General features: G+C 32.7%; 3 protein-coding genes across 5 annotated transcripts in view; 2 read left to right on the top strand and 1 right to left on the bottom strand.

The window, feature by feature from the left end:
• Nucleotides 1–4,137: 4,137 nt before the first annotated feature.
• LOC134239246 (uncharacterized) overlaps nt 4,138–25,984 on the top strand; it is a 40,026-nt gene continuing 18,179 nt past the window's right edge. The window contains exons 1-2 of one of the 2 annotated variants that reach the window (XM_062721410.1): nt 4,138–4,392; nt 4,579–4,815. In XM_062721410.1, the coding sequence (XP_062577394.1) occupies nt 4,173–4,392; nt 4,579–4,796 (438 nt within the window). In that variant the 5' untranslated portion in view covers nt 4,138–4,172 and the 3' untranslated portion in view covers nt 4,797–4,815. Of the gene's footprint in view, nt 4,393–4,578; nt 4,816–25,984 lie in introns of those variants that run through there. The other variant, XR_009986188.1, reaches the window with a different exon arrangement.
• LOC134239245 (uncharacterized) lies at nt 6,868–10,205 on the top strand. Of its 2 annotated transcripts, XR_009986187.1 has the most exons (3): nt 6,868–6,929; nt 9,497–9,718; nt 9,918–10,205. XR_009986187.1 is itself a non-coding variant. In XM_062721409.1 (2 exons), exons 1-2 carry the CDS (start codon nt 9,499–9,501, stop codon nt 10,127–10,129), a joined length of 432 nt encoding a protein of 143 aa, XP_062577393.1. In that variant the 5' UTR covers nt 9,380–9,498; the 3' UTR covers nt 10,130–10,205. The 2 variants fall into 2 exon arrangements, 1 of the variants encoding a protein (XP_062577393.1); XM_062721409.1 differs by lacking the exon at nt 6,868–6,929 and having other exon boundaries at nt 9,380–9,718.
• On the bottom strand, nt 12,243–13,558 carry LOC134239244 (uncharacterized). Its single transcript, XM_062721408.1, has 3 exons — nt 13,495–13,558; nt 13,212–13,275; nt 12,243–13,083 (listed from the first exon to the last, which is right to left on the bottom strand). Exons 2-3 carry the CDS (start codon nt 13,251–13,253, stop codon nt 12,778–12,780), a joined length of 348 nt encoding a protein of 115 aa, XP_062577392.1. The 5' UTR covers nt 13,254–13,275; nt 13,495–13,558; the 3' UTR covers nt 12,243–12,777.

The following is a 25,984-nucleotide window of genomic DNA, read 5'->3' as shown; positions in this document are numbered from 1 at the left end:
AGAATAAAACACTCTTTGGTGCTTGATCACTTAAGTGCAAAGTTAAAACGTTGAAAATATCATATCTAAACAAAAGCAGTCAACCAATGATAAGCATAGACATAGAAAGTCCTTTTAATTATTTCAGAATGTGCCAACCTTGTCTCAACGTAAAGCTCAGCAACTAATTATAAAATTAGCACCATCAATTAGTTGGAAGTATAATAATTGGGCCAACGTTGGCCTAATATAAATATCCCATCTTTGAAAGACCTAAACAAAATAACACTTGTGTGTATTACAAACAATGGGCCAACGTTGGGCCAACATAGTGAACATACTACTACCAACTTGATAAGGCACTTTCTTTAAGGGTGTATTACAAACAACGGGCCAACGTTGGGCCAACATACTACTACCAACTTGATAGGACACGTTCTTTAAGGGTGTATTACAAACAATGGGCCAACGTTGGGCCAACATAATACTACCAACTTGATAGGACACGTTCTTTAAGGGTGTATTACAAACAATTGGCCAACGTTGGGCCTACATACTACTACCAACTTGATAAGGCACTTTCTTTAAGGATGTATTACAAACATTGTGCCAACGTTGGGCCAACATACTACTACCAACTTGATAGGACACGTTCTTTAAGGGTGTATTACAAAAAATGGGCCAAAGTTGGGCCAACATACTACTACCAACTTGTAAATACACTTTCTTTAAGGGTGTATTATAAACATTGGTCCAACATTGGGCCAACGCCATGATCCTTCCTTCTTTGGAAACTAAAGTGAATGGATGTTGCTTACGTTGGACCAAAGTTGGGCCAACATAGGAATTCCGTCATGGTCGAGAAGGTTGGCTTGGTAACATTGGTCCAACGTTGGCCCAACGTTGTTCCCCCAACGCCAACCATACAACCTTTAACAAATGTTGGCCCAACATAGTCATGCTATCTGGGCAGTGAGGATGATCGACAAAATGGAAAGTGTAGAGGCAGATCAAAAAACTAAAAACAACATCATAATTCCTACTGGCAAGTTGTCATGCCTTGCTGTTATCTTTATTGTTATTCTTCTTGTATTGTCTTATGTCGAAAGAAGAAAATGAAAATAAATAATCAAAATTCTTTTAATATATGAGGGATCATAATCATTGGAGTGCAGTTCTCACATGAGCCGTGCAGGAAGTCATGCTACAGGTAGTTTACAATTCATTCACAACAATTCATTGTCAGACACACAAAGTTCTTTCTGTAAATTTGATTTATAAAAATTTTATAAAAATGTCCAAGGAAATTCAGTGACTAATACGCAAATATATAACCCGCCAATGCAGTTTAAAAATCTTAATATGTAAACCAAGTCCATTGACTTCAATTGATTTATTTGGGTCGGTCCCGGGTTCCACCTTCTTTTCTTATTCCAGTAGCATGCATGTAGGACAATTCATGAATATATGTTTTGTATCTTGGATGTTAGAAACGTATGTGAAACTGATTCCAGTCATGGTTTAAATATAATGAAACAAATCCAACGTGGACACAGCACCAGCTCCTAACCTGCATTTGCAGTACAAACCAGAAACAGAGTTATCCCCTGTTTGTTCTTCTTCAACGAAGCAATGGTATTTTTTTTTTTAGATGCATGATGAAATTGACCATCGTGTTCTTAAACACATTAGTTTAGAAAAGTAATTTATAGTAAATATTTGTTAGTGTTCTTCATATCAGAGTTTGCGGCTTTGGCCCTGTCTAAGTCTTAACTGTCTGTTACAGAAGAAGAAATCTGAACGTGAAACATACCAACTTTTGTTTGACATACTCCTCATTTATTTTTTTTCTACTCTTCAAAAAGGTGAACGTTATTCTCGAAATTCATTAAAATTCTTCTTTTTAAGTTTTTACGTCAATTGTTACTCAGAGTTTTATCAGTTTTCTTTCTTTTATTAAACAGAAAATGCCTTTTTTATTTCTCTGGCATTCTGTTTAGTTACTAGTAATATAAACCTCAATTATATTAATTCCATTATCATATCTAAAATCTATGGATAAAAAGGAAACGACACTTTTGAAATCTGTATAGTCTCTCTGAAAAGGAAATAAAATCATTTAATATACATTGTATATTTTCATGTTTCGTGAATTTTAGGCTATAGATCCAAATGGAAGTTGTTCTGACGCTATTTTGTTCTTTTCCTAATTGGTGCAGTCACTGTTCAATGGTTGTCATCGACGATGCCGTTATGGTAGCAAAAGTAGAATGGGAGCAATGTACCACTGCCATGAAGTATGATATGACTGTGAAAAATAGCAACTCGAAGACTCTTCTGTATGAAAACACAACTTCTTGCTGTGAGGGACGCATTGAAATTTTGTACATTAAAGGTAACATATAAAAAATAATATATATGTTGGACAAGAGAAGTTAAGGATCATCAAATTAAATATGTTTTACAGATACTTGTATCATAGAAAATAGAATGCAGTTTCAATTTTAGTATCATATTTTATATTTTAAAAGTGAAAATTAAACATTGGATGTGTTAAATTTGATTGAACACACGCTACAAATTGTTCATTACGGTCACTTTAGAATTGGCATGTTGGGGGTAGACCTGAAAATGAGATTTTTTCCAGGAGAGTCAAATTACGTCACTAAAATGATTGCCAGGATTTTGTATAACCTCCCCGCTAGGCCCTGCAAACGATTGATATGAAGTAGATTTTAAAAATAGACTTTCTTCATGCCATTTTTATTTTTTAAAAATTTAGTTATCATATAATGTATCCAAACATTTAAATACATATGTATTAGCCATTATTCAAATTATTCAACGCTCTATATGCCTAATATGATCATTACATACATTGGATAATCTCAGCTGATCTCACTTTTTTAGGGAACTAGACAACAAGAAATAACATTACAACAAATGTTGCTGAAGAAAATTTGAATAATTCGACAAATCCAACCACCAGTTTTCTGACCCTGTCAGAAGCAATGATGTCCCGTGAAAATGATGGACAAAATGAAAAATGTAGAAACAGATCAGAGGGCAATATAACCATAATAATTCCTACTGGTATAGTTTCATGCCTTGCAGTTATCTTTATTGTTTCTTATCTTGTTTTGTCTTGTGTCAAAAGGAGAAAAAAAAATTATCAAAATTCTTTTAATATATGAGGGATAATAATTATTTGACAGCAGTTCTCACATGAGGCTTGCAGAAAAGTCATGCTACAGATAGTTTACAATACATTCACAACCATTCGTTGTCAGACATAACATAGTTTTTTTCTGTAAAAACTTATGTTGTCAAGGAAATAGAAGAATTCTGTTCTCTTTGCCGCTTGCATGGAATCATGCCATTTCAACTAACACATGTATATAGTTCCAAGTTAATTTTACATATTTTTTTTTCTACATCTACATATCTTAAAATATGTATAGTATATCAATCTAAAAAAATATTTACTTAGACTGTGAGCGATACAGAACTTGCATTTGAAATAAAGGTAAAAAAAGCAAGCATGCATTTCAAATTAAATGTATCTGCATTTTGCTATTAAATGCATCATTGTAGCACTCTGCCCTATATCAAATATACTGAAATTATTATTCTGTATCTGAACTGTTCTATAGTACAAGATTTGAATGTCATTTATCATGGAAACGCGAATTTTTGTCTCTTCTTTAAAAAAATAAATAAAATTAGCGTTTAAAATTTAAGGTGATTTTTTTTGGTCTAAAGAGATAACAGTAACCTTCAAAGCGATGTAAATTTTTAGCGATGTTCAATTTTAGCTATCTCACTACCCTAACTAAAATTGCTTAAATAAACTCTTGCTAAATTTTTTTTGCGAGGGGAATTTAAAATTTTCCACTTATTTTCAAATAAGCTTTGTATATATAAGGTAAGAGCAATATTTTTCAATTAGACAAAACACTTAATCGTAATTTATATCATTTATCCAGTTGCTGCTATGACGTACTTATCTGAACAAAACAAGATATTCAGGAAGTATTAATGATAATGATCTTTGAACAACTACACTCTATAAAAACCGAAAACCTTTTTATTTTTCCTGTTATCAGAATTTATATATATTTTGGACAATGTGTCTTCCCATTTACGGAAATATTCTACTGCATATCAGATACCAATACAAAGGTTAAAGAATCATGGAATTTTTTCTGACTTTGCTTTGCTCTTTTCCAAATTGGTGTCGAAAATGTTCCCATGTAATTATTGAAAAAGCTACCAACGTACGTGATGTCATCTGGGATCAGTGTAATAAAAGACAACAGTATGAGATGACTGTCAAAAACTTCTCAGGAGCTCTGCTCCACGAGAGTAACATTTCTTGTTGTGAAGGAAACATCAAAATACGATACTTTCAAGGTAAGGCATAATTATTGAAGCAATTTAACATTTGATGTGATTTACTCCTACTCCAATTTTTTTTGTTTGTTTTGTTTTATTTTTTTTTTATTTAATAACCTTTTTGTTTGTTTATTATTTTTTTGTCATTGATGTAATGTTATGCTAATATTTTTTTATCATATTGATTTTCTTTATCTTAACTAGAGAAAGTTATTCTTCCAACATTGTCCACAAGAGGCGAAAATGTTTTGCATGGTCTGACTGAACCCTTGCACAACATGACAACTTACACAAATCGGACACACGCCGAGGAACCAATCTCACCACAGTCCACCATAGTCATCGCTTCTGTCGCGATATCGGGGATCCTAGTCATAATTGTTCTCGTTTTTGTCATTGTAATATGTAGAAAGAAAAAATAATTAAACCAATTAAAATTTCTGATTATGTTAACTTTTTTGATTTCATTAATTGAAGTGATTGTTTTTTTTTATTGTTTTCCCCCAATTTTTAGCATAGTTTTAAATCTGATTTCAAAAAATCAATTTAAAAAAATTAAAACAGGTCATAGTTGATTTTTGAAAAATATAATAAATATATGTACATCAATTTTCAATTGAAAATGTATATTTCAAGTGACCATGACAAATCTGGTCGTGATGGTCACAACAAGAGGTGTAGCTCCTTGAGAAAATGTAATTTTTTTCCCTTTATTTTCATCGTTTATTAAACAAAAAAAGCCATTGCATTGACCATGTATTTTTTTGGTTTGTTCTTTATCAAACGTCCCTCTCGAGAATTTTTTTCTCTTTTTTAACTTGTGTGAAGTTAAAATTCATCACAGTAATAAGCCATCAAAATATAACATTAGTACAGTAGTTTTCAAAATATTACCTGTTATTAATGCATTGTTAAAAAGATTTTGATATGAAAGGTCCTCGAAATCAGATGGATCAAAAATATGTTTTTAGTTATTACATTCACTGTGAAAATAAAATATGAAGATTATGAACAGTTGTTAAGCTTTACAGTCCAGTCAAACAATGTACATTTCTATACATTTTCAAAATTGTTACAAAGACCTAAAATGAATAAAAGGACTCTTTGTTAAAATTATGTCAGCTTTCGTCTATGGTATCTCTGCTTCTAAAATATTTAGAGCGCTCGCTCTGTGATCGGAAGGTCGTTAATTTGAATCTCGAAAGCGACTGACCTAAGTCGATAAAAATATATGTAGCAACTGTTCCTTCGCCTTGCGCTCGGCACTTTGAAATGAAAGTTGTGGGTCCTTCGGATAAGACCTTAAAAACCGAGGTCCCGAGTCACGACAGGTGTTGGCCCGATGAAAGATATCACTGCTCAATTGCTCTGAATGTCGAGTAAAGGTCAACTTTTGTAGCCCTTCACCGGTATTTGGCGAGGTGTCTATATGAGTAAAGAATTCTCGACTGGGATGTAAAACAACATACAATCAATCAATCAATACTTCGAGCTCAAATTACTGACTTCTTTATAACGATAATCAATGCAACATTAAATATATAACGTATGAATCATATTTTCATTGTAAGATATTTTATGTCAAACACAGTTTTCCTTTGAAACATTAATATATATATATATATATATATATATATATATATATATATATATATATATATATATATATATATATATATATATATATATATATATATATATATATATATATATATATATATATATATATATATATATATATATATATATATATATATATATATATATATATAAAAGAAAATAAAGCAAAAAGGCCAGAGAAAACGACAAACGCACATATCATTAAGTTTAACAGCCCTTTTCTGTTTATTGATACTCAAATCTGTATTTCCTTTTTGGTAAATATACATGTAATGAGGCAGTCATGTGTTTAAGTGACTCTAGAAAATGCGCTAGGCAGTGCAAGTGACGTATCAGCAGTGTTCAACATACATATTTATTTATTTCCCCTGTACTGTATAAAACATTAGAACCACTAGCAATTACTGGTCATAAAGATGCACCTTGCATTATTCAATTCCCACGGGAAATCAAATAAATGTTAACTTTTGCATTTATTTATTCTGAATTTTACTAATGTAGAAAATATTGGTGATGAAATTCAATAAAAAAAAGTGTCTTGGTACACATCTAAATATTACATTCAGTTTAAAAAGATGCATGCTAAAGAAGCTATCTGAGAACTTATCTTAGTCTTAAGGGAGGTTAAGAAAAGTTTTCCGCCACCATAGAAGACTATCAATCAAGAAGATCTCTCTTACTACATATCTAAATTGATTTTAGAAGTGCGTGTGAAATTAGAAAAAAACTTAAAAGTAAAAGCTAATTTTTGACATTAAATCGTTAGAAAAATCGTTAATAAAATGTTTATAATTGACAATAATAAGGCACTAGATACTGATAGTGTAAATATACTCCAATCTAAGAGTTTCTACTAGAAATCTCAACAAAAATGTGTTTAACTGCAGACCAAAATTTTGGAGGAATAAGAAATTTTTATCTACATTCCAAACAAAGTCTTTAGATAATACTCTGTCACATGCCGATAAAAGCAATATTAGATCATCACAAACCCTGCTGTTTGTTATTAAACAATTCCTTCACAATCGAGTGAAGCACGATATTAGAATAAAGAAATCAATACCATATAAAAAACTCAATGAAATCAAATGTTTCACTCCGAAATGTTTGGTCTATATACCATGGAGTATTTTACATGTAAAACTTATAACATTTTGCTTTCTTTTTAGACTTTGCATATCGACCATAGAGCTTTCGGAATGAAGACTTAAAAAGAGACGGCTGATATTCTTGTTTCATCAACTTGTTTGTCAGTACCTTAAGTCGTTTTTGGAATAGTTCATATATATACATGCTCTTGTATATCGAATCAGCTGAGAAATAAAAACCCTGTAATCAGGTGAAAAAGGTATTTATTGCTGCATAAGTAAGGGGAGATGACAATTGAAAAAAAAATTCACTTGGTTTATCAGAAAGCTTTGTTGTTAGGTTACCATTTACGTCTTATTCTAGCAAATATATCCAAATATAAAAAAAGATGTGTCAGATTCTGTGGTATCTTAAATCATCGTGGTATACATCGAATGCGAATGGAAATAAGATTTAAGATTGAGATTAATTTATTAATTAAAAACCAAAAAAAAAAAATCATCCTGAAAAAAAAAAACAAGATTTGATCTGCAATTGTAAATTATTGACAAGAGCACTACAAATTGCAATTGTGATTGTATTTTTCTAAATCTGAAACATGTTTATAAACTTTAATACAATTAACTGTGTTTAAATACCAAAGTATTGATATAGAAAAATCAAACACACAGAATCAATTGACTAATGTATAGTTAACTCAATCTAAGTGTACTGAGTCTGCAAATGAATGAAACATTCTCCCGTGGGACGTTCAACAACAACTAATCAATCATAATTGTCAGTGTATATGTACTGTAAGCTCCCTGGGAATGGCCAAGCTTAAGTCAGGGATGCTACAAAATAAATACTGGTAGTACTCATGTACTAAATCCTTGTTCCTCTGGTTATAGGGAAAACATAAGATTCTTCTGGGTCTCAACAATATTTATTAATCATCAATCAGCACTCATTTCAAAAAGGTACAAAAATAAATTTTAGTGGCGTCTACCGTACAGGCTACTATTATAAAAAGAGGGGGGTGTACAATGGCTTAACTAGGATGATCTCCACAGTTAATTTCAATTAAATAGGTGTCCAGTGTGTTGGGAGATAATTGTCGATCATTTTCTCACCTGAAATCACAATTATAATGCTGTAAAAGGCTACGGTGAAAATATGGGCGGATCTTGGAATTGTCTCTTTGAAATATACGCGCCTGACAACTCGGCAAATTATCTGTTTACATAATGAAATCGGCCCATATATATAACCTTCGGAAAAGGGTCACATGACTAGATTCAACCAATAAAAATGCTGTACGGCGACGTTCCACCAATCACGACAATGTACGACATCGTACAAAATGAAAATCGTGTCGTACTGTCGGACAAAATTGTCGTACAACTTGGATTATAAACAAACCCTTGAACTAACATGTAAAAAGACAACATAATCAATAAATGTGGATAACAAGAGATGTGTCTGTAATAAGTAAGTAAACAATTTATATCATAAACCTATAAATTTCACATAAATAACTTTGCTGAGTATGCAGACGATATCGCGGATGGATAAAAACATAGTGCAAGTTGTAGACACGTGTAATCAGGAATAATAATGGCTAAAATGAATAACATAACCCACAATAACAATTAACATAATAAATAGCAAGTAATTATGCCCGTAATATAGCACGGATAATAAGTTAGGTAAAATACGAAACAATGTAGATAGCATGCACCGATATAAAGATGGCGGACAGAGTGTAAACAAGTGGCAGCAGATAACTCAAACTATTACAGCTAATCCAGACACGTAGAACTGCTAAAATAATGACGATTAACTCTAGAAATACATGCAGATTTAAGATGAAAGGTAATTAATTCATGACATGTAAAAATAAATACAAAATCTAACATTCTCGGCCAATGTTGTCACAACGTTTTGACACACGTGAAATATCATTACAAGTAAAGTCCACCCACCCAATAACTATAACATAGTATAACAAGTTAAATTATAGACAGCTGACAGATCCTTACAGTACAATAAACTACTTTACCAGGGGTTTCATCCAAACCCCCCAATTTAGAGTCATCATTTTCGTAATATACTAGTATGTTGCTATTTGAGTAAACTGATGGTTTGTATTGCCCAAAGTTATATTCTGAATAAACAATAATACATTACAAAATAACTACAAAATTAAACACATGTTAATTAGGAAGGCAATTCTGTACCCTCAATTTAAAAAAAGGCGGAATGGGAAGTCGGGTTTCTAAAATACATATCTGGACCTTGTACAATTTTCCTGCATTCAAATAAGTCACGTTGCTTATTTTAAGCAAAGGTTTCAAATGCAAAAGCAAATTCCGACAAAGCCTGAAAAACTGAGACAACTTGTAGATAAAATCAAAAATAACACTGTCACCAGGAATGGAACTTCTGATGCCATTGTTTTGCACTTTTCCAAATTGGTGTAGGGCATGTTCACATGTGGTCATCGAGAAAGCCATCAGTTTAATGAAAGTGCAATGGGAACAATGTACAGCAAAAGAAAAGTATAATATGACTGTGAAAAACTCAGCTATGTCTTTGTTGTATGAAGGCGAAGAATCCTGTTGTGATGGAAGCATTGTCATACGATATGTCAAAAGTAGGTACATGTATCATATTACATATATAAAAAGCCTTTTACATTTTACTAGAAATTTTTATTTTGTTGTCGAATTTGAAAAAAAAAACATTCAAAGAGAATTAGTTAAATGGCCATGATTTAAGAGTTGAAGCATTAAAATAAATACATTTAACAATTTAATCGTTATTACTAGAATATTATATTATATATTTCATAGATAAAGACAACACAGATGAATTCATATCTTTGATGACAAACGGAACTGGAACAGAGAACAACATGACTAATTTCAGAACCAAGGAGGAAGACACAACAAAATTAACTTTCATAATTATTTTTGTTACTGTTGCATCTATCTTTGCCCTCATGATTTTGGGTTTCCTGTTGATAAAACCAATAAAGAAAAAGTCAAGTCAAAATCGGAAGTAACTAATTTTTAAATGACGTTAACAGTGCAAACATTTGGATATGATTGTTCCGTGTTATAAATATAGCTAAGAGGAAGTTAGGCTAAATTTTCCTTCATTCTGAAAGGGATCCCGTGGGGATCCGGGTTAGAATAGGTCCTCAGTACCCCCTTGCTTGTCGTAAAAGGCTACTAAATGAGGCGGTCCTTCGGATGAGACTGTATAAACCGAGGCCCCGTGTCACAGCAGGTGTGGCACGATAAAGATCCCTTCCTGCTCAATGGCCCTGAGTGCCGAGCATAGGCCCAAATTTGCAGCCCTTCACCAGCAATGGTGACGTCTCCATATCAGTGAAATATTCTGGAGAGGGACGTTAAACAGTATACAATCAATCAATCATTCTGAAAGGGAAGTTCAAGTTGACTCTATGTATACAATGTAGTTTAAATCGGATTTTTTCCTTTGTAGCTTAATAGAAGTAAATTAATTTAACAATATAAAGACATTGACTGAAATGAGTGTCTACATTTCTTTCCATGATTTTTTGTCAGGACTGTAAAGATGATTATTGTATATTTCTTGTTGTACTTTAGTTTTCAAGTGCTGCGCACTTGTACATACTTTTACTAATTTTAGAAGAAGAGAGCAAAAATTACATTATACATTTTACACATTTACCTTTCAAATTATGTTTTTTTTTTAATTATGTTTTGTGTGAAGAAAAACTGTATGTACATGTCTTTCTACAGTACCTCTGCGGCAAACAGTAAAAAAGTACCTTTTTGGCAAACATAAGTTAAAAAAAAAATTAATGATATGTTCATACGTGAATGTAATAAATATTTTATGTGTCTCAAGAACAATTATTGATATTTGCTGAAGTTCTACATATTGATATTAGCTACAATTTTGTTTATTGATCAAAACCTCTATTTTTTTATATTTAAACACGATTTTAGTTCATCTGCTCCCCTTTCGGCACTTTTAAGTAGATGATGGTCATTTGAGCCAACCATTACCAGTTTTAAAAGATGTGAGCAAAAAGTTGATTGCGATCAATATCTATCTTTTAAATTATTGTTTTGTTTTTGTTCTGTTTGAGGAAGTGTTGCAAAATATTTTAAAATTTCTTTTCTCCTCAAGGATCAGGCTTATACAAAAAACGATACTCTCTTGGCCAATGAAATCAGAGGAAAGTGCAAAAGCCGTATACTGATAAAAAGAAAATGAAATGCGAGGCATACCATTGAAAACGAAACGAAAGTCGTTATTAATTAGTTTACTACATATATGCATTCATGTTCCTCAGTTCCTTGCCAAGAAGAAATTTCAAATAAAAAATATTTAATATTTTCAAAAATGAAGCCATACTTTGCTCGTATGCATATGCTATTACATAACTTCTTTTTTATATTTCTCCGTTGTTTGGAAAAGCAAGAGCATGTACCTATGTATGAAAAATTTCTATTTCGAGGTAAATGATTGAGAAACAAGTTGCTGAAACAAGAATATCAGCAGTCTCGTTTTAAGTCCTTATTTTGTAAATTCTGTGGTGAATACAATGACCCTGTCAGCAAACACAATTCATGATTAAATCATATGCTGACAGGCATTTTTTCATACTAATTGATAGGCCATTGTCGGATATTTCCCGATCATGACAAGGAGGGCACCGAGGGTGTGACGGGCGGCAGGAAATGCTCACTCCTTCATGCTCACTCCTCCATGGCACATGATCCTACCTCTGTTTTGGAGGTCCTTGTTTGCTATGCTCCAATTTTAGAATGTTTAATGAACTTTTGAGCTTGAATACTGGACTTTTGTGAGGAGTGCTGACATTTACAGTTGACAGCTTACTTTTACACTAGGACAATGCACGGAAGCTCTTTAACGATGTTAATATTTAGGTCAGTATCAATTTAATGAATTTAATGAAAATAGCGGGTTATGTCAAAGCACAAATGAGTTGTCCTTGAAGAAAAAGACAACCACCATACCCTCAACTCCTAGTACTATTCGTTATCTTTATATATTTCATTCTTAAATGAACGTGACTTATAGATAAAAAATGTCAGAACAATAATTCCTGAAAGCTTATCACTATGCTTTACAATAGATTCTTAAAGTAAGCACCATTAAAACCTTTTCAATTGAGCGTTTAGCGTTTCACATTTTGGAAAGTCATTGTACATGTACTAAGTATATAAAATATATTTATAAATGGTTCATGTTTTGCATAACAATCGGATTTTATTATAAATCAGCACTAGATATAACAAACTCAGGCAATACTTCATTAAATTATTAAAACAAATGTTTTTTTTTTAAATCTTAATTTTATCACTGAGCACCAGCACGGACTGATAATATTGGTGAGTTGGATTTGCCATCTCACATTTATATACTGGATTATAGTTTTAATATTTTCATCAATACACAACAAAATTTCTAATTTATTTAAGTATTACGAATAAAGTTGTCTTTGTGAAAGTGCAAGAATGTTTCAATTAAACCGAAATTTGTGTTTTCAAAAATTTCTATACAAAATAATTGTTTATCATATTTTCGTGTGAAATGCTTTAAATAGCAACATAAAGTGTCTCAGCACCTTTAGTACTACAACAGAAGATTGTCTTTATTCCTTAACCAGTGCATGCATTCTTCAAATATTCAACGGTGAATTGTGCCGCTGTAAACACTCTCATTACAGTCGCTGAAGTGACTATAAACACTCTCCTCTACTTCCGTAGACTGTCTTTCTTTCTCATGAAGCCTGTTATAAATATCCTCTTCAGTAGGAGAAATATGTTTTGCCTTGTTCGTCTTTTCACAAGTATTTGATGATGCCTCAAGTTTTTCAAGAATGAAATAATTGTTTTGTTCATTTTCCGACCCTCTAGATTTTGTTTTGGTGTTGATCAGGGATTTCACAATAGTTGCTGTCTCTTGCACTGTTGAATATTCCGCAACTCCATCCTGCAATAGATTAAATCAACCATGAAATCGTATTCAAAAAGTGAAGACAATGTTTTGCAACCATTCAAATTTTTATTATCAATAACACTGATATTAGTGAATAAAATTCAGATAAGCGTTTCCCTTACGCTGTATATTTCATTTTCAACAGGGCGTTGCAGGTTGTACATTCCATGGATGGTTTTCGATTTCCTAGAAAAAAGGCAAAATAAACGGTTTGAAAAAGATTTTTCCAGGACTAAATAATGAGAAAGATAAAATATTGATAAAACTTTTTTCACTTAAATGTAGTTTTTATGGATAAAAAAGATAGGGAGAAATCCTTTCGTGTGTTTGACTGCATGGGTCTCAGTTTAGTTCAATTATACTCTAAATGAATAAAGTCTTTAAGTTTAATCTTTGAAAACTCACCTTTTAAATTTTACGACTATGACACACGAAAGTATTATTACAAAGAGAACTACAACTCCAACAATTCCGGTGTAAAGACGAATAATGACCTCCATCGAATAATGACCGGGGGGTCATTTTTCAACGACAACAAATGACCCTCCACCCGTAGAAAAAAAATCATTTTTTGTAGAAAAAGAGTCCTAGGAGTCATTATTTTATATGTAAGTCCTATAAAAAATTGACCCCATTGAAAAATGACCCCCTTTAAAGTGATACAAAATTTATAATAAGTGAAAGGGAATTCACTTGTCTTGATTATTGTGAAGTCTACATTTTGGATGATCTTCTTGTCATCATTTGAACTACCGGTATAAAAGGGCAAATTGCAGAGAGAGAGAGAGAGAGAGAGAGAGAGAGAGAGAGAGAGAGAGAGAGAGAGAGAGAGAGAGAGAGAGAGAGAGAGACCTTTTCCATAATTTTAAATGTATGAATAAACTGTAACCAGAAAAATGCAAAAAGTCGTATGAAATAATTAAGAGATTCACGTAGTCTTTCAATGATAAAATTGTGTTTGAAAAGAGATTCTTTAATTGTCAAGTAAATAAAATTTCTTTTAATATTCTTCCTTATAATGTTTGCTTAAAGAATGATATTCCCCTTGTTTTTAGAAATCAGACCATGCAACAATCAGGTTTAAATACTCTTTAATAGGAAAAATTAATTTTTCCTTCATTTCAACGTTTAGCTTGTATAAATTTGGCAACTCCTATTTGACAATGAAAGAGGAGGAAATTTTAATCCCCCCCCCAAAAAAAACATTACGTTAAATCAAAACAAAAAAAAAAAAATAAAAACTAGGAGACTTATTGTTAAAAAAACAATAAGGGGTGTTTCCGGCTTCTTTGTATTTCAATTTTGTTTTATATCTGACTCCTTGAAATTAAATTCCATGAATAAGAAAACAAAATTGTCTTTAAAGGATAAATAAAAAAAATGAAAATTTAAAAAAAAATGAAATGACCTTGACCTTTCACCTTGAAAAAAATCTTCAAGGTCAAAGGTCAAGGGTCACAATTCATTAACCCCATGCTTCTACAACTTAAAGTTTTCAAGTTATGAGGTTTAATAGTAAGTACAAAGACATTAAAGGGCAATAACTTATTTAAGGGGTCATCAGATCCTTTCAAACTTATATAGTGAAGTTATGACTAAAGATCCTTAAGACATTAGTGAAAGTTTGGAGTCTCTACAGTCAGCAGTTTCTGAGGAGTAGCGATTACAAGGTATTTTGCACAAGGGGCAATAACTTTTGAAAGGGTTAATCCAAGGGGACAAGAATGAAATATTTGAAATAGTTTTAAGACTACATATTAATGGTGCAAAGACATTAAGTATATGTTAAAAGACAAAAGAGATATAAATAAGAGCTTAATTTATCATTTTTGAAATGACCTTGACCTTTGACTTTTGCATAAATTTCATGGCCAAAGGTCAATGAATCTTATGCAGTTGGTCACATATCTCTACAACTTTTCGTTTTTAAAATTTTTAATTATTTGTAAAATTCAGAAAGTTTCAGGGGCAATAACTCATTGAGGGTGTGATCTAATACTTTCGCAATGATAGATTCAAGAGTTCTCTCAATTAGTTGAAGACTTTAGTGAAGGTTTCATGTCTCTGCAATTTACGGTTTCGAAGTAGTAGCAATAACAAGGTTTTTCACACAAAGGGTGATAACTTTTAATAGGTTTAATCTTAAGGAATACAAATTAAATCTTTAAAATAGTTTTAAGAGTACATATTAATGATGCTAAGAAAATTTGTACATGTTAAAGAACAAAAATGATATAAAAAGAGCTTAATTTCTCAAATTTGGAATGACCTTGACCTTTGACCTTTGCATTAATTTCATGGCCAAAGGTCAATGAATCTTATGCAGTTGGTCACATATCTCTACAACTTTTCGTTTTTAAAATTTTTAATTATTTGTAAAATTCAGAAAGTTTCAGGGGCAATAACTCATTGAGGGTGTGATCTAATACTTTCGCAATGATAGATTCAAGAGTTCTCTCAATTAGTTGAAGACTTTAGTGAAGGTTTCATGTCTCTGCAATTTACGGTTTCGAAGTAGTAGCAATAACAAGGTTTTTCACACAAAGGGTGATAACTTTTAATAGGTTTAATCTTAAGGAATACAAATTAAATCTTTAAAATAGTTTTAAGAGTACATATTAATGATGCTAAGAAAATTTGTATATGTTAAAGAACAAAAATGATATAAAAAGAGCTTAATTTCTCAAATTTGGAATGACCTTGACCTTTGACCTTTACATTAATTTCATAATCAAAGGTCAATGAATCTTATGCATTTGGTCCCATGTCTCTATCACTTCTCGTTTTGAAAATTTTTAATTATTTCTTAAATTAAAAAAGTTTCAGGGGCAATAACTCATTGAAGGGGTCACCAAATACTTTCACAATGAATAGATTCCAGAGTCCTCTCAATTAGTCGTAGACTTTAGTGAACGTTTCATATTTCTACGGTTTATGGTTTCGAAGGAGTAGCGATAACAAGCATTTCTTGCGAAAGGGGCAATAACTTCGAAAGAATTCATAGTTCATATACGCAGGGTTTTTTGCAAATATCTCTTACAAAGTACATTTTTATAAACTATAAATCTTTTCAAAAGACCTTGAAACAAAAATTCGTCCGGCGGAAAAATAATAAAAATAACTAGGAGACTTATTGTTCACAGAACAATAAGAGGTCTTTCCACCTTCTCTGAATTTCTGTTTTGTTTTATATCTAACTCCTTAAATGCCATAAAAAAGGGAAAAAATGGCTTAAAAGATACAAAGATGTAGAAAAAATGAAAAATTTTAAAATTTGAAATGACCATAACCTTTGACCTTGAATAAATTTTCAAGGTCAAAGGTCAAGGGTCACATTGCAATTGACCCCATGCCTCTCCGACTTTTAGTTCTGAAGTTATAAGGTTTAATAGTAAGTACAAAGAAGTTAAAGGGCAATAACTCATATAAGGGGTCATCAGATCCTTTTGCACTTATACAGTGAAGTTAGGCCTAAAGACCCTTAAGACATTAGTGAAGGTTTGGTGTCTCTACGGTTTACAGTTTCGGAGGAGTAGCGATAACAAGGTTTTTCGCACAAGGGGCAATAACTTTTAAAAGGGTTAATGTTAGGGGACAAGAATGAAATCTTTGAAACAGTTCTAAAAGTACATATTAATGATGCATAGACATTTAGTATATGTTAAAAGACAAAAGAGATATAAAAAGAGCTCAATTTCTCATTTTTGGAATGACCTTCACCTTTGACCTTTTCATAATTTTAAAGGTCAAAGGTCACTGAATCTTATGCAGTTGGTTCCATGATTCTACGACTTCTCGTTTTGAAAATTTTTAATTATTTATAATATTCAAAAAGTTTCAGGGGCAATAACTCATTGAAGGGGTCATCGAATACTTTCATAATGAATAGACTGAAGAGTCCCCTCAATTAGTTGAAGACATTGGTGAAGGTTTCATACTTCTATGGTTTACGGTTTCTGAGGAGTAGTGATAACAAGCATTTCTTGCGAAAGGGGCAATAACTCCGAAAGGAGTCAAAGATCAAATATGGGGGGTCATTTTTCGGAATAACTTTTAATATCCAATATCATGAACTATAAAGTTTTTCGATAAGTCTTACGGTTTCAAAACATGTCCAGAAATAAAATAATAATAAACAGAAGCATTTCAAGAGGTCTTTCCACAGAAAGGTGGAAAGACCTAATAATAAACAGAAGAATATCAATAGGTCTTTCCACAGAAAGGTGGAAAGACCTAATAAATGAAAAGCAAAAATATAAATAAAACTCTATACCCTTCAATAACACTGAAAGAGGCTCTAGATAAAATATTGAAATGAAGTTAAGCCTTCACACAAGTACTATTATATCATAATTTACTTCGCCATGATGAAAGCATACCTTAAATGTTGGTGTGGGTATACTTGAAATTATTGTTGCAAAGTAACAGTCGAAAATTAGTAGAATATAGTAGCTTATTTTTAGTCCCTCCATATAGAAAAATAAAGGTAGGGTAGTTTTTTTGTTGCTTTTTTTTGATAATCGACTACCTCCTAAATAAGTAAGGGGGTGGGGTGGGTATAACACCTTGACCTTGGAGATTTCCGTACTTATGAAAAAACCTTTAACCTTGGCCATAACTTTTGAACGGTAAGGGCTAGGGTTTTCATACTTCACATGTAATCCTTGTTACATTAAACCTTTCTTAAGAAACCGTCAACTTTGACCCTTTGACCTTTGAGTTTGACCTACCTTTCAAAAACTTATCCTTAGCCATTCCTTTTGAACAAGTGGTGCTAGGGCTTTCCTATTTTGCAATTGTATTTCTTGTGAGATGACCAATATATTAAAATTGCATTGAAGAAAAGTTTAATACTCGCTATGTTGCCACACAGGGGCATAGTTTCACAAATACATCTTTTTATGTATAAGAGGAGTTGCGGATAAGAGATGGATACCCCAAAGCGTAACAGACGGACGGACATCCCGATCACTATATACCCTCCCGCATTTCAAGCGGAGGATATAATAATATATAATACTGCTGATTTTTTCTGTCAGTACGATGATTTCCACCATCGAAAAATAATGTTTACCTAAACCTTTAGACTCGATAAATCTTTTACTCCTTTAGATTCTGAATCATCGCACTGACCTTAAAAAAATATATAGCTATGATTGTATTATGTTATGAGATCAACATATCATCAATTTATTCCCAATTAGCTCAGGTGAACATTTTGGCCAATATGCTTCTTTAACTAATTTTTTTTGCCCCCTCAAAATTCCACCTTTAATCAACAGGGAGTCATTTTTCTACGGGGGTCATTTTTCTTCATGTGGGTTCTGCAAATTTTTAGGGTGGTGACACTTTTTCTACGGGCAAAAGGGTCAATATTCTACGGCGAATAATGACCGGGGGTCATTTTTCGCCGTAGAATATTGACCGGGAGTCAATTTTTGCTGTCGAAAAATGACCCCCGGTCATTATTCGATGGGGGGTCATAATTCGTCTTTACACCGGCTGTAAGTAAGAGAGTCGTGTCAACAGACTGAAATGGTGCTGAACTAGGCAAAATTGTGGTATCATTTGAAGAGGTGTTTTCTTTAACGACGGAAACAGTATCAATGTTTACAGTTGCAGTCTTAAAGAGTAGAGAGGAAGGTTTAGTGATCTCTACTGATGACGTAGTAGGATCAATGGTGGTATCTGGAAATGATTGAGAATGATCAAATAATATATTATACACCTAGGCAAACTTGTTATGAAGTGAATGAATATTTATGCTTTATTATTATGGCATAGACCAGAGATTTTTTAAAAAGATGATTCAAGTTAATCATGGTATGGTTTAACCTTTAGTCACCCTTTTCTGTTGAAAATCATGGAAGTCTTTCAGAAAGGTCTGGAAACAAGTTTTTCACAGGACATATTTTCAAAAGAAACAGACTATAACAATTTCGTGTTTTATCGCCAATTTTATCTATAAAACCGGTTCTACACTATAACCTTTGAATAGGTCAACCTAAGCACGTGTCTTGAATTTAAATCACAACAAAAATAGTAGGGGTGATACAGAAATGAAAAAGCATAAATAAACCTTATTGTGTTTGAAAACTCCTCACTGTACATAGACCGTCAACGGACCTGTTGCAAACAAGTAGATATACCTCTGAAGGCGTAATATCACATCTGGGCACAAAATGGCACCAATAAGGATAAGGAGTAAATCACCATTTCTTTAATAACAATAACAATAAGAGTCAGATCTTACCAAGTTAGACTTCAGTAAAGCTTTTGACAAAGTTTGCCATAGCCTATTACTCCACAAATTAGATCATTATGGAATAAGAGGCAAAACAAACTTATGGATTCAAAACTTCCTCCAAAACAGAAGCCAGTCAGTGGTAGTCGAGGGTGAGACTTCAAGTATAATACCAGTGGAGTCAGGTGTTCTTCAGGGATCAGTACTGGGACCAAGTTTATTTCTTTACTATATCAACGACAAGCCTGAGAAGGTGAGATCAAAGACCAGACTATTTGCAGATGATACAATTGTATATTTGACAATAACATCAGGCATCGATGCAACCCATCTTCAACAAGACCTTGACCAACTTGCAGCATGGGAGGAGACCTGGAAAATGAACTTCCATCCAGAAAAATGCAATGTTCTCACTATATCTAGGAAAAGGCATCCCATCATGAAGAATTACATCCTTCACGGTCACCAACTTGAACATGTAACAACAGCAAAATATCTAGGCGTATCAATTACATCAGATATGAAATGGAAACAACATATATCCACTATCTGCAAGAAAGCTAACAATACCAATTACCATCAGCTTTCTAAAACGTAACCTGAACATAAGAAAACTAAACATCAAAGATAAAGCCTACAAGTCACTCGTAAGACCCACCCTAGAATATGCTTGTACTACCTGGGACCCATATCTGAAAGAGGATATATATAAGATTGAGATGGTCCAACGCAGAGCAGCCAGGTTCGTTACCAACCGATATCATAACACCTCGTCTGTCACGGATATGCTGGACACCCTGCATTGGGAAACACTGGAGGAGCGCAGAAAGAGGGCCAGGTTAATTCTTCTATACAAAATCCAAAATGGACTAGTGGGATTAGAAATATCAGACAAATTAGTACCACCATCAAGACTAAGTCGTAACATGGGAAGGCATTCCTTGCAGATACCATCCAGTAACACACAATTTCGCAAGGAATCCTTCTACCCTAGGACCATCAGGAATTGGTATGTTCTGCCCACTGACACAGCCACATCAGAAAATATGGATGTTTTCAAGGCCAGCCTGCTTGATTAAATTAATCAAGTTACTTTTTTACTTGCACTTTTGAACTGTAAAGTACTATTTTTACTTTTTAAAATTGGCATGCGCACCGAAGTGGCAGCGTCATCAGCGATTGATGGTGGCCGCAGTGTGGTAGAAGTAGAAGTAGAAGAACCAAACATTTGTAATTAAATAAATAGACACAAAGGGTTTAATTTCTTATGTGAAACATGTACTAAGTATGTTGTTCAAGTTTCCCTCGCCACTCGATTTGGTCCCTCCATTGCTCGGCACCAAATACTCAAATCTGAAAAAGGAAAATGACACTCAATATCTGTTTGGTCTCTCTAAAGTGAATATTCTACTCGATATAGTCTTTATATTTTCCTGTTTTTTTTGTGAATGTTAGCTTCAGATCAAGAATGGAAGTTCTTTTGACGCTATTTTGTTCTTTTCCAACTTGGTGCAGTCAATGTTCAAAGGTTGTCATCGATAAAGCCGTTATTGTGACAAAAGTAGACTGGGAGCAATGTACCACTGCCATGAAGTATGATATGACAGTGATGAGTAGTCCCACGAAGATTCTTCTTTATGAAAACACGACTTCTTGTTGTGAGGGACGCATAAAAATTCTGTACATTAAAGGTATTATATATTTGATATTGCATGTAATTGTAAAATATCAGATAAACCTTAACGCACCATTTGTACCATAATTTATTTGTGACTATGCAGTAATTATATCTTATGTCCGTTTTCAAACAAACATTCAGTTTGAAAAAAAGTTTAAGTTTTAGTGATACTGCTTTTATATCTACATTAAAATGTGTGATAATCTGTTATTTGAGTGTTTTCTCCGTATACCACATTATCCTGGATAGTGATGGTGAACTTTCACTTGATAGGGAAGGAGACCACAAGATATGATTATACAACAACAATCAATGCAAGAAATTGGAACATAGTGCAAAATAAAACCACCAATGATCTTACCATGTCAGGCACCATATATTCTTATGACGGACACATATAGAATATCACACTGCTATTTTGATCTCGCTCGGGGTATCAGCACAAGCATTGATATCGGCCCAAGCCCATAGACCATCCGAGAGCTGATACCAGGGACGAGATCAAAACAGCAGTGTGATGTTGATTATATCATATATCTAAAACCATAGGCAAAAAAAGACAAAAAAACATTTTCTTTTAAAATTTTGTCATAAGTTACCTTTATTTTCGATGTTTCCGTAGATGTTGCTATACGGATGTAAAAAATCATATATAATAGAGAAAGATTTGCCTGGTTTGGTGATTAAAAGAATAGTTCTGATGTTTTAAAACTTGAAATTTTACAGTATATAAGATAAAAAATATTTTAAAGGTCCGAAACTTTAACGTGCTCTAATTTAACTTTAGATCTATTCCTAAAAATAAACCAAATTGGTAATTTGGACATTTTTAGGAAATATAAATTCAACCCGAATACTTTTACAGCGCTCCTATTATTACCCCTTGGGGCGTTTTAACTGAGTCTTGCATGGGATCTATAGGCAATATGTCTTTCTAACTCGATCAAATGCACGGATAGAGATACGTGTTAAACGGAATATCCGTAGGAACGTCATACAAAAGAACGTCATTTGTAAAAGTATCCAGCTGATTGCTGCGCTTTGTAAGAAAGAAGATCATGTCTCTTTTAGGTAATTGTTAATTTTAGATTTAAATTCAATTGAGTTAAGACCAGACGTACAGTTGGGATGATTGATATTAACGGAATAAGTTTACTAATATTTATTTATTCATTTTGGTAATAAGTAATAACTCTTGATTTGGAATGGTTACAGGTGTTTGAGAGTTACTCCGACGAATAAACGATCGTCCAGCTATTACCGGTATCTGATTATTAAATTTAAATATCTAGAATAATTTTTTAAATCAGTTTTACTAATCATGTAAGATATGTTTCCCCCTACATTTATACGGTTTGGAGATGGAAAAAAGAGTTAATTCAATAATGATATTATTTGTACTTTTTAAATGTTTTCTTTATTTTTCTTTTAAACTGAGCTGGAGGACGAAGACTCGAATGTTACATTCACAATGGTAAAGCTGTGAAACATCATATTTATTCATTTAAAATTACTTTGGACTGCATAAAATCTTTATTTATGTCTTCTAAAGCTTATGGGCAAGATCACCGCAGCTTGTTTTTGCTAATTTAGTAAAAGTCAAATAAAACACTTTCATGTAGATGGATAATGTCATTTATTAAAATGACGGTATAAATGTGAACAATTTAACAAACAATAAGGGGATCAGATTCGCAAGCTTTGCTTATCAGTTACGTAAAATATGATAATGTCTGATCCCCCAAAAATGACTTGTAGAAAAGTATCTGTAAGACAAGACAATCAAAACATCATATTAAAAAGTTAGCAAAAAGATGGCACATCAAAACAAAATAGGCAAACATCATAAGAAAAAGTTGGCAACAAGATGGTACATCAAAAAGACAAACAAAACCTCAGAAGAAAAGGCTTGCAAAAAGATAGTAATCAAAACAAAGTACATGGGAGCAGTAAAACAGTAAAAACTATAATAAAATATAAATTTTACAAGCCACATTAATCATTATATTAAGGGACAGGAATGCTGGGGTGGAGGTGGGTCTTCAAAATAGACGTGCGTCATGTTAGCGATGGTGAGCGCGCGAGTATGAATGACTCGCTGAGCTGACCGCGTGACCTTACACATTCTATTAAATTAATCCATCAGGAAAGGCGTGGATCTGACAATTTTCACAAATTACCAACCTAAATGTTTCCGGAAACCTCCCAACAAATTATCGCATTAAATACATAAATACAATTATTATTCTAATAATTGTTGTTTTATGTCTTCTAATGCTTATGGGCAAGATCACCGCAGCTTGTTTTTGCTAATTTTGTAAAAGTCAAATAAAACACTTTCATGTAGATGGATAATGTATATTTATTAAAATGACGGTATAAATGTGAACAATTTAACAAACAATAAGGGGATCAGATTCACAAGCTTTGCTTATCAGTTACGTAAAATATGATAATGTCTGATCCCCCAAAAATGACTTGTAGAAAAGTATCTGTAAGACAAGACAATCAAAACATCATATTAAAAAGTTAGCAAAAAGATGGCACATCTGGACTGCATAAAATCTTTATAATTAACAAAAATATATCCTATATCCTATATCTAAGAGTAAATGCTATATACATTCAAGTTTTTAATGAATAATGGAAAACTAAATTAAAAACAACATTTCGATGTGTTTGGCCAAGAAGTATTTTTTGAACTCTCAGTTACGTTGCTTCAAGGAACACTTTATCTTAAATGAAGTCAGGACATATGAGAACGGACGTTTAAGTCTTTCCAATACGTACTGATTTCCATTCCGACTGACTGCTTCAGGCTACATGCTTTAAATTGCATTAAATTACAAATAATTTGTATATCATATATCGTTTTACTTTGATTCGATCATTACACGTAATACTAAAAGATAACATTTTTTCTTTAAAAATCAAATACCAGTCAGTCAAGGTGAGTTTGATTTACCATACCTGTACTAGATTCCTAAACTTCATGAAAAGCACATTGCCGACCCAGATAGCAGGATGTTATTGGACCTTTGTTGGGCCAACAACGCTCCTTATGTTGGGCCACTGTTTGAATTCAACATTGGGCCATCGGTAATTTGCTCATCGGCCCTTAATCAAAGTGGCTTATTGTTGGGCCAATGTAACAGTTAATATTGGGCCACTGTTGGGCCAATGTATTATTTCAATATTGGGCAAACGTCATTTTTGTACAATTGGGCCATTGTAAGCAACTAATGTTGGGCCAACGGTAATTTGCTCATCGGCCCTTAATCAAACCAACTTGTTGGCTTATTGTTGGGCCAATGTAACAGTTAATATTGGGCCACTGTTGGGCCAATGTATTTTTTCAATGTTGGGCAAACGTCATTTTTGTACAGTTGGGCCATTGTAAGCAATTAATGTTGGGCCAACGGTAATTTGCTCATCGGCCCTTAATCAGACCAACTTGTTGGCTTGTTGTTGGACCAACGAACGGATATCATTGAGCCATTGATGGGCCCACATATTCTTTCAATATTAGGAAAACATCATTTTTGGGCCGACGTTGGTTTGTATCTTATTGACTCTCCAGCATGACAATTCATTTGCTCTTCACTGGTTGGCCATTTGTCCTCAAAATTGACAAAGAAATATATACAATAAGGTTATACTAGTTTTGTAGTACAGTTTCATGGTAAAAGCCCTTGAAAACTATCTATATATGCTATATATGCTAGATTAATAGTTTAATACATATTCTCAATATCTCATAGAATTGCCATCAACAAGTATTGCATTGTAAGTAGCTCTACATTAATTAAGAAACTGAGGAAAAAGAAATCAAAATATAAAATTAAATTATAACACACTATAATTTTATTGCTCAGTGCATGAAGAAAACATTAATAAAGAATTAAAAGTTGATGCTCACTTCAAGCGATACATGGAGGTTTACATGACTGTATACTCCCTCTCTGATGTACATTATGCACAAGTTCAGTAAATTAAAGGTATCAATAAGGACGTCTAACAAATAAACAAAGCCCCCCTGTTCTTAAAATAATACTAAAATGAATCCCGTCATTTTGTTTACTTACACAAAAAAAAATGTTTCTGTCATCTGCATCGTGTTTATAACCGACAAACAGACACAAAAAAGGGTAGAACTATGTCAAACTATATTACAGAAAAAAGCTAGGCACTGCCACTTTCCATGTGATCCCTCTCCTAAGTCTCCATTCCCTCTTCCCGAGTCTCCTCCTCCCTTCTTGTCTTCTCTGTCCGTTTCTTCCCTGTCCTTGGCATACCTTAGCCATTCTTTGATTGTGTTCTCTATGTATTTTTAGAATCTCCAGTAGCACTAAAATTGTAATATTTGGTACTTAATATATTTGTTACTTTTCTCAGCAAAGAATAAACATACGATTAAATTTACAAGTATATCATTATATGTTTAAGTTGTCAATTAAGGAATATACCGTCTTTTTTGTTTCATGGTGTGATTAAGTGATTAGCTTGCGTGATGAAGGCATTTATGCATAAAATTTCTACGTTTGATCATCATCATCACAACAATTTTGATTCAATGTTGCCCCATATAAAATACATGTATTGAAAATTTGTCGTTACACTGAACAAATTTTAAATGAAAGAACCCAATTTATTTTTAGTACTGAATAAATTTTGTTTTAACTTCAGCAAGTTCAACATTTTCAAAATGTTTGATCATGTACTCGACGTTAAGTGTATATAAGTAAATTAAGTGGTAGACTTCGGAAATGTATTCTACTAGACACAAATTTCAATTTAAATGAGGAGCAAATTATTCATTGTTTTAACTGCATCAAAACACATTTTTATACTTTCATTTATTTTTCTGGTATAGAAACAAAAGATTTAATCACTGATAATTTATTTTGTTTTGATATATTATAAGAATTTTAAATTTATTTTAGCTAGCTTGATTTTTCAAGTAGGATTGGTTG

The sequence above is a fragment of the Saccostrea cucullata genome, unplaced genomic scaffold (assembly GCF_032062105.1).
Source record: "Saccostrea cucullata isolate Sc308-1 unplaced genomic scaffold, CSIRO_AGI_Scuc_v1 ctg3069, whole genome shotgun sequence".
Taxonomy (NCBI): Eukaryota; Metazoa; Mollusca; class Bivalvia; order Ostreida; family Ostreidae; genus Saccostrea; species Saccostrea cuccullata.
This window is presented reverse-complemented; position numbering and strand designations above follow the sequence as displayed.